Source organism: Vombatus ursinus, unplaced genomic scaffold (assembly GCF_900497805.2).
Source record: "Vombatus ursinus unplaced genomic scaffold, bare-nosed wombat genome assembly UNPS02014863.1, whole genome shotgun sequence".
Classification (NCBI taxonomy): domain Eukaryota; kingdom Metazoa; phylum Chordata; class Mammalia; order Diprotodontia; family Vombatidae; genus Vombatus; species Vombatus ursinus.
The window spans coordinates 32,181,666-32,192,030 of NW_020954641.1; the positions used below are offsets into that span (position 1 = coordinate 32,181,666).

General features: G+C 40.3%; 1 protein-coding gene across 1 annotated transcript in view; it reads right to left on the minus strand.

Annotated features, from left to right (window-relative positions):
• Nucleotides 1-10,365, minus strand: part of TCOF1 (treacle ribosome biogenesis factor 1) — an 81,791-nt gene that overhangs the window by 65,113 nt on the left and 6,313 nt on the right. Inside the window, 1 exon segment of the mRNA XM_027841732.1 lies at nt 6,232-6,287. Coding sequence (XP_027697533.1) covers nt 6,232-6,287 — 56 coding nt within the window.

The window sequence follows — 10,365 nt, forward strand, 5'->3', positions numbered from 1 at the left end:
AAAAAAATATTAAAGTTAATTATTATGTTAATAATAATATTATAGCGAAAGCAATGTAGATAAAGCATTTATTAAGCAACTCATGTGTGAATGAATATGCTTCATTATTTTTAAAAATCTTGTTTAGTACATTTTGATATAGCAATTCAAAGGTCTGGTTCTAAGTTCTGTTTATTTCAATAAACTTTAGCTTTAACGGGTAGCATAGCTGAAAAAAGATTCCTCACAAAGATTCGTGGATCTAAACTGAAGAACATAGTTGGCTGCAATTGCTAAATCATGATACTCATTTTTCAATTTCAGTCTACCAATTATGCAAAGGTTTTTGCTAAAATTTGGCTTGTCAATTTCCATCTTCCCTCATGTTACTCAGCTATTCTTGCAAACTCATTTAAAAGTGTTACATTGTTCTATTTTTAACAAATGGGTCTCAAATCCCACTTAAACTTATTGTTTGGAAGATTTTTTAAGAGGTTAGAGAATTCTGCTTCCAGGTTTTCAAAGTACACAGATCTGAGAATTTTTATATAAATGACACATCTTTTTTTTTTTTTTTAACAAGTGCTTAGTTTTGGGGCAGGTAGGTGGCGCAGTGGATAGAGCACCAGCCCTGAAGTCAGGAGGACCTGAGTTCAAATCCGGTCTCAGACCAAACACTTGACACGTACTAGCTGTGTGACCTTGGGCAAGTCATTTAACCCTGACTCCCTCACCAAAAAAACAAAAAAAAAACCAAACCAAAAAAACCCAAATCCTTAGTTTTGATATGTCTTGCTAATCATAATGGTTTCATACTATCATTAATATTTCAAAGTACAATAAACACTTAAGCATAGGTTCACTGTTTACGACAGTAGATGCAAATTCCTATTTCAAATAATCTTGATATTTTCAAATTATTTTGGCCTACTTTTGTCGAATCTGATTAGCTCATCATGGTTTTTTACCTTACAATGTGGCTGATGGAAAAGCTTCTAACGAGGGGTAGAAGGAGTGAGAGTTCTGCTATGTTTTTAGTTTTTCCCTTGTGCTCATAATTATTAGTATTATTTTCACTCTGCAGTTTCTTTGCAGGAATCTTTTTAACCTACTTGTCCATTTTATAAGGGTTTGTTTAGCTAAAAGTCATAACCTGTAAATCTGCTTAACCTGTTCCACATAAATTACAATAGGCTGCAACCTGCTGAAAGCAGAGGAATGAGAATAACTGTGTCAATGTTTCTGAGTTGGGAAACTCTCACTCTTCCCTCAGGATACCTTGTGACATGTGCGAATAATGAATCTGGGCACTGGTGTCGATCTACATTTTAAATAATAGTAAAACTTAATTTCCTTCTTATTAGATTAAAAAATATGAAGAGAAGTTGTAATATTGTTTCCAGGACTCCAATGGTTCATCTTCTATATCCCATAACCCCATTTTGGAGATTGCTGGTCCAAATCACACAATTTAAGCACTGGACGACATGGGTTTTATATACTTTATTTCACTGGCTTTGGTCTTCCCAATGGAGCCAGGCTTTAGTTAGGGCCATGTCTTAACCTCTGCTTTATCCCTCACACCCTCACAGTACCAGCCCCATTCAAAGTAGATAGTAAGTAAGCATTCACTAAAGGCATTCCAGCTCTTCCTCCCAGTGACTATGTGGCCCCAACTCCCAACATTGCACCTTTTTGGTCTTTTTTGCCAGATCTATGATTTTATCAGCGTAGGGAACTTCCAGTACGGAAAACCCCTCAGCAGATATGGCAACTGGTAAAGAGTTTTAAAAGGGCTGCCGGAGGTGCTAAGGGGTCTGATGACTTGCTTACAATCTCACACTTAGTATTTGTCTGAGATAAGATTCAAACTCAGGTTTTCCTGACTCCAAGGCCACCCCTTTATCCACTACACCACTCTTCCTCTCACTGACAGCAAAGAAAAGCATTACCTGGAATGGAGTCGGTTGCCGAGGTAGAAGAGAGAATTTTAATGCCGGAATCCTGTGTTTATATGGCACCTTCTTCTGAGGGGCCTGAGAGACCAATTAATCCTCACTCTAGCACTTTTCAAATGGGGCAAAGGAAAGCTCATCCAATGAAGTGCCAACTGTCCTGTCTAAGACAGAAGAAAGAAGAGAAACCAAGTTTCCTAATTCCTTTAGTACTTCACCTCCTCGTTCCAATTAGGACCAGTTGGGTCAGACAAGGTGTGATTTGGCAAGGACTAAACTGGCCCAAACTTCAGCGTCCTGTTCCTAGGGAATGGGAGGAACGGATTGGAGGTAGGGTAGGAGGAAGAGCTTAGTATGTCTACATTTTCCCCTCCTCCTAACTTGCTCCCAGGACTGAGGCCTCACTTTGGTGTATATAGACATACCTGAAAGACAAATATGGATACTTTATCACAGTTCATCACCTATCAATACATAGAAAGGGGAGTCTGGGCCCTCTCCTTAAAAAAAAAAGTCTATAACACAATGATTAATTCAACAAGCATTTATTAAGCACCTACTAAGCGCCAAAGACCAAGAACTATGCTAGTCATTGAGACAACAATGGAAAAACAAAAACAGTCATTGCTCTCATGTAGCTTATGTTCTACTGGGGAAAACAGTATGTACATAAACAAAAAGAAAATACAACCTACATACAAAGAAACATAGAGTAATTTGGGGGAGAAGGAATCAAGGAGGTCTCTCAGTTGGGCCTTGAAGGAAGCTTATCAATGAATGAACTTGGAGGGGTAGAGAATTCTCTACCCTGGCAGGAACATTTAAGAGAGGGAACTAAAAACGTGTAGAGCAATACCTGCTTTAGCGCTGCCATCCCTCCTCACCCCTGCTGCCTGGCCCCAGATCCATGGAGATAATACAGTTCGTATGGAAGTCAGGCTGGTACAGTAGAAAGAATATTGGCTTTGGAGTCAGAGAACCTGGATTCAAATCCCCCTCTGACACTTACTACCTATATAAACTTGGACGAAGCATTTAACCTCTCTAGGCCTGTTTCCTCCTCTGTAAAATTAGGGGGTTGGACTACATGGCCTTGAAGTTCCCTTCCAGCTCTAAATCTATGATCCTATCAAAGACCTGGATTTTAGTCCTGGCTCTTCCACATGCTAGCAATATGATCTTGGGCAAGTGAGCTCACCTCTAAACCACAGTTTCCTCATTAATAAATTAGGGATAATAATATTTGTCTGATCTATTCCTCAGGCTGTAATGATGATCAAAGTATGAATGAGAAGCAAGTTGAAATTCATAAAGTAAAAAACAAAAGGGAAATAGGACTATTATTAGCCCCTGTGATGTAGAGGCTACCACATGAGTGAACACACTGCAAATCTTGTAATAAAACACACCCAAGGGGCTGCCAGGTGGCGCAGTGGATAGAGCACCGGCCCTGGATTCAGGAGGACCTGAGTTCATATCCGGCCTCAGACACATAACACTTACTAGCTGTGTGACCCTGGGCAAGTCACTTAACCCCATTGCCAAAGAAACAAACAAACAAAAACACACCCAGTCATTTGCACTCAACCCTACCCCATAAGCTTGACTATGTTACCTGATGGCCCCAGGTCATTCTCTCTTCTCTTTCAGAGTTCAGAACTGGGTCTCAGTTTTCTTCCCCACCCAAACTCCTGCCCTTATATTTGAGGACTTCAATATATATGTTGATGATCACTCAAATACACAGACCTCCCAGTTTATCAACTTCAATTCCCATGGGTAGGTCAATGAGAATTTATTAAAGGCTTACTTCTACCTGCCCAAGCATTGTGCTAAGCAATGGGGATATAAAGAAAGGCAAAAGTGCTGTTCCTGCCTTCAAAGAGCTCACATTCTATCAGGGAAGATAACATATGAATAACTAGTTATAGAGTTATAGATAGAAAGTTATAGAGAATAGACAGAAAGTAGCTCATAGTGTTCTATTTCCACGATCAAGAACTCACGCTTAGGGGCAGCTAGGTGGCACAGTGGATAGAGCACCTGCCCTGGAGTCAGGAGGACCTGAGTTCAAATCTGGCCTCAGACCAAACACTTGACACTTACTAGCTGTGTGACCCTGGGCAAGTCACTTAACCCCAATTTTCTAACCAAAAAAAAAAAGAACTCACACTTAGCAGTGTCTGGTACATACGAAGTATTATATAAATGTTGGCTATGATGATAATTTATTTTTATATATAATTTTCTATATAGTTAATCTATAATGGTTTGTGTAATTTATTATATATCATTTGATTGATAATAATATAATTTATTATTTATCATCATCATCTTCAGCCTCACCATGAACTCCAGTCCCCCCATCTCTCAGTGCTCTTTCTGGACCACCACTTTTGTTTTAACTTCACTTCCCAATCTCTACCCTATAGCTAATTCAACTAAATGCCTTGTCTTCCAGCCACCTCTGAATTCCTTATGTACCCATGTCCAATCAGTACTCAGGCCTTGTAAACTCTCATTCTGGATTATACCTTCCCTGTTCCTAGTCAAAAGCTGCTCACTGGTGCTGGAGGAAACCATTATAAATTTCTATTATCTAATCTCAGCTGAGCCCTCATTTCCCCAAAGCAATCCTTTGCCTTATCCCTAAGTTCACATGGTGGTTGTTGCAAAGATCTTTTCAGACTCCTGAACTAACCCCCTCAGTAAAGGACCTTACCTCTCAATTTATACTATGACAATATGAATGGAAAGGATAACAGCAAAAATGGAAACTGAAGGAAAGATCAAATTTAGCTTCAAAGAAGAGACATGAGAAAACAATTCTCCACACCTCCTTTGCCGAAGGGAGGTCCATAGCAATGGACTACTACATATAACATCAGTCGTCTTTTTTTTAAATGTGTTGATTAGTTCTGGGAGACTTCTTTTTCTTTCTTCCTTTTATAGTCTTTATTATAAAGGATGGTTCTCTGAGAGTGGGAAGGTAAGGTTATCCTGGAAAACGTAAGTGATATAAAAACAAAAAAAAATCACTAATATATTTTTTGTTTTTGTTTTTTACTTTATGAATTTCAAACTGCTTCCCATTCATATTATTTCCTTTGATCCTCACAACAGCCTGGGGAGTACATATATAAAGAAAAAAACAAAAAACAAAACCCAGAAGTTATTCACTCCACAACAAGCACTTTCCTGTCTCCTATTCTACATCTCAAAATTCCTCAATACTTCTCCCTCCCCTATTCCCCTGCCTCCCCTGCTTCAAGTGCCCTCCTCTCTTCCAAGGCCACCTTCTCTATCCTACCCCTTCCTGTGTCTACTGGAAGCTTGACCTCCAAACCTCTTCCTCTCTAACTTTGAATTTCTCCCTATCTACTGCTTCTTTTCCTGCTGCCTACAAATACACCTGGATTTCCCCCATCCTTAAAACTCTCACTTGACCTTGCCATCCCCACGAGCTATCTTCAGTCAAATTCCTAGAAAAAGCCAACTACACCCCCTTGCCTCTGCTGCTCCTCTTACTCCTTAACCATCTGCAACCTGGATTTTAACCTCATTCAATTGAAACTACTCTCTCCAGTTATCAATGATATATCTTAAAAAATACTATTGATACTTTTTGTTTTTATATCCTCTGTTTAAAAATACTATGAAGTAGGGGAAAAAAACCACTTGAAATTACTCATCTTGGTGTAAAGGTTTTTAAGACAGTATATGAGCTCCTTGAGGGCAGGGCTGTCTTTTGCCTCTTTTTGTATCCTTAGAACTCAGCACAGTGCCTGGCCAATAGTAAGCACTTAATAAATGTTTACTGTTTGACTGACTGAGCATGTAATCGAGGGTCAATGGCTCCTTCCCACAAATTCAAAGAGAACACAACCAGACCAATTTAAGACTCTCCTCCTCACCAGAGCCAAGGGAGACCAGAGAGACAAAATTTTACATAGCTCCTCTTTAATCACTTAAATGTGAAGTGTTCCCATTTTTAGTAGGTCAACTCTTTCCAAAGCTAAGTTTGAGCCTCCTGCTTTGTATTCATCTTCCTGCCTGACCCCACAGGCCACACATTTACCCCCATCATACTCCCTGTATTCCCATACAACAGTACCGATATGTAAGCATAGTTGCCCCTCTATTGTTTTCCATGGGGGCCCCTACAATCTACCAAGCACTAATTCCAAGCTGTCCTACTCAGGGGGGTCATCCTAGGGTCTCCTGAGGAGGAATCAGACCTGATTATCCTGCTATCTTCTTCCTGGCCCAAGCTGGGAGCCCCAAGCTGCAGACTTACTGTTGCCAGTGGGTATAGATGTCCAGAAGGGTCACTGATGGTGCTGGGAAAGTTTTCTGTGGAGAAACAAAAGAAAAATGATTAATTGCATATAATCAGAAAGAGCAACAAGAAGCAGGGAAAAAAAAAAGAAATGGATGCTTCCTTGGATTCACTGCTGCTTTAGCACCTGAAGGAGAAAAGCAACCAACTTTTTACATCGAGAGATTTGAGCTAAAAAAAAAAAATGGCTTAGGTATTATTGTAATGTAAGCTGAAAGGGGAAGATATCTTTAGGAAATGCCTATCCAGACCCTTATAACTAATGCATCAAGCAGGGGATAGGACTTGATGAACTCTACAATTTCTTCCAACTTGAGGCCACCTGAAAAACAGCTATAAAAAACGAGTAAAAATTGGATAAAATGGCTGGTCTTGGATGGATTTTAGCCTCTAAGACTCTAAATGGTGCAGATAGCCTATGCTAAGAAGAATAGAATCTGCCACATAACAGGTAAGCAAAAAAGGATATAGGGTCCATGGACACTACCCATCACTTTCTTGAAACCAAAGCAGGAAGAAAAGCCCAAGTGAAAATATTTTAAGATAACTCATGAGATAAGTAAAAACAAAAGCTGACTTTCATATAGCGCTTTAAAATGATACATCCGATTTCATTTGAATCTCACAGAAACCCTGTGAAATAGGTCATGGGATCATTAAGCTTCAATCATTCCATAGTCAAAAAACTAGTAAGTTGCAGAAGTGGAATTTGAACTCAAGTCTTCCTGACTCCAAGTCTAACCACTATACCATTCTGCTTCTGACCTCTCTGAAGTAAGAGGTGCCCAACAGCATGTCTAGAAAACCCTCTCCTTCCTATCAGTTCCAACCCTAAATGCTGAGGACAACACTTGGCATAGGGATAGAAGTGGAGCCTGGAGATTCACAGCCAATTTCCATTCCATTCCTGACTTTTCATGAGACAGCTCACTCTGGTTTCACTGGGTAAAGCACAGCTCAAGTGTCTAGTGAGCAGGCACCAACCCCCCCCCCCCCACTCCCCACAACCCCTCAATCCATCTCCCTACCAAGGACAGAAACATAAGAGAAAATGTGTAATTGACTCAGCTTATGCTTCAGGAGAAAATGAAGCCAGGATGGTCTCTCTGGCTCACAGTTCACAGGCCCCAACTCTCACCAAGCATCATGGAGTCCCAGATGTCAGGCCCAGCCCTTCAAATGCTTTTTGGCTACGTCCCAAGGACATCCAGAGTAAACAGAAGCCCAAACACAAGGGTGAGTCTTACAGTTTTCAGAACAGAAGCCAAATGAGGAATCCTGACTCTATCCCTGACAGCATGATTTAGTGGATAATGTGCTATACTTTCAACAGCTGACTGAGTTCTGCCTTTGTGTAACCTTGGTCAAGTCACTCAACTTCTCCAGGCCTCAGTTTCCTCATTTGTAAAATGGGGACAATACTCATAATGCCTACATCTTAAGGTTGTTGTCAGGTTTGATAGAACAAAAATCTGAAAACCAAAACCTTAAATGCTGACTATTCTTAATTCAATTCCTTCACAGATACTGTGAATTGAGGCTTATGTCTAATACTCATTCACTTATTCTATTTTTTTTTCATTCACTTACTCTAAAAATATTTGTTGTTCAGTCATTTCGTTCATGTCTGACTCTTTGTGACCCTATTTGGGGATTTTCTGGCAAAGATAATGGAGTGGTTTGCCATTTCCTTCTCCATCTTAAAAACATCTATTAAGTACCAACCGTAAACAGGGCACTTTATTAGGTACTAGGGAAGACAGAACATTTAGGTAAGACAGCCTAGGGCATTGGACTTGGAATCAGGAAGACCTGAGTACAAATCTCACCAAGACACTTTCCAGCCATGTGATGATGGACAAGTCACAACAGTTCAGTGCTTTAGTTTCTCAAGTATCAAATGTGAGGGTTGGATTCAATGGAATCTAAGGTTCCCTTCAGTAATAGATCTATAAAATTCTATGATCCCTTGTCTTGGAGGAGTAATCTAATGAGGGGCAACAACACACAGTAATTGCACTCGCAAAGGTACAAATCAAAGTGAGATGTGAAATCCCAACAGTACTATTAGCAAATGGAGAATCAGGGAAGAGTAGGACTTCACAACTTAGAATTCTGCAAAGAAAGTTACTCTCATGACCATTTCCTTTGACCCAAAGATTCCACTACAGGGGTTCGATGACAAAAGGAAAGAACTTACACAACAAAATGATGATAACAACACTTTTTTATGGCAGCACAGAACTAGAAATAAAGCACATGTCCATTGATGGGGAATGGTTAAACAAGCTGAGACAGCACAGTAAGAAACAGTGACTAAGAGGAATACAGAGAAGCAGAGAAAGAGGCATGAACAGATGCAAAATTAGGTAAACAAAACCAGGAAAACAATACACACAATAGCAACAAAAACAATAAATCAAAAGCGAATGCTGTTTTATTATAAGACTATAATAAACAAGCTTGGCCCCAAAGAATTGAAATGAGAAGATATTTCCCTTCCCCGAGACAGAAATGGAGACCATGGGTGTGGAATACTGCACATAGTACCTGGCACACAGTAGGTACTTAATAAATGTTGACTAATAAATCAGACTTTTATTGATATGTTGGTTAGGTTTATGGAACTTCTTTTCCCCTTCTTTTTTATTACAAAGGATGGCCCTCTGGGAGAGGTCAGAGAAGGGATACAGTAGGAAATGTAGGTGATGTAAAAATAAAAGATATCAATAAAAATTTATTTTAAAAAAAGAATTGAGGGGGGTGGAGTCAAGATGGCAGAGTACAGGCTGCAACCCAGCTGAACCCTCCCAACATTCTCCTCCAAACAACTTTAAAACAACATCTCAAATCCAATTCTGGAATGAGAGAATCAACAAAAAGTCAGTGACAGGAGAGGTCTGTGACACTGGGGTAGGAGCCGGCCAGGAGTGCAGCAGGAGCACCAATGGTGGGCCTTCAAGACAGCCATGACAGCAGCAGCAGCAGCTTTGGGAGCTCTCAGCCTACAGCCAGTAAGGGGGTTGGAAAGTAAGATGTGAAATCCCAATAGCGCTGTTACCAAATGTAGAATCAGGGAAGACTGTGTATGTTGTATGTATGTAGAACCCTGATTCTATGTTTGGTAACAGTTCTGTTGGGATTTCACATCTCACTTTGATTTGTACCTCTGTGAGTGCAATTACTGTGTGTTGCCCCTCATTAGATTACTTCTCCAGGACAAGCGGTCCTAGAATTTTATAGCTCTATTGCTGAAGGGAGCCTTAGATTCCATTGAATCCAACCCTCACATTTGATAGACATACATACACATGTACACACACTGGTCAGAACGAAATTAGAAGGGGCCCTTTGCTGGCACAGGGTAATCTGCGCTGATTGGCAAATCTACTGCCCATATTCAGTTCTGAGTCATAGTTCGAGCACTAGCCTTTGCAGATGCAAGGGAGCGGGGGAACCTGGCCACAGGCCTAGAAGAGCACTAACACTTGTGACTACAAGGGAGCAAGGACCCATCCTGGGTAGTGAAGACCAGAAGAGCAGTGACCACACCTCTCTCTGGATCACACCACCTCAGAAGCACCAAAAACTTGCAGACTCTCAGAACTAGCTCTGCAAATAGCAGCACAAAAAAGCCTGAAGCTTGGGACAGTGCCCCCCCCCCACCCATAGGTGAGCAGAGCCCAACTTTAACAAACTTGACCATAAAAAGCTACTAGTGTTATGGAAGACCAGGACACAAACTCATAAGACAAATGTGAAAAGTTAAAAGCAAAGTTTCAAGGAAACATGCTAACTGGACCCAAGCCCACCAAGAATTTCTGAAAGAGTTAAAGAAAGAAATGAGAGATTCATGCTGGAAAATGCTATCCACATCCAGAGAAAGAACTATGGAGTATAAACGCAGATTAAAGCAGACTATTTGCTCTTTTTCTTTTCTTTCTTCTCTTTTATTTTGTTTCTTCTTGTGGTTCCTCCTTTTGGTTCTAATTCTTCTTTACAACATGACTAATATGAAAATATGTTTAATAGGAATGTATATGTAGAGCCTGTATCAGATTGTATGCTGTCTTGGGGAAGGAGGCGGGGAGG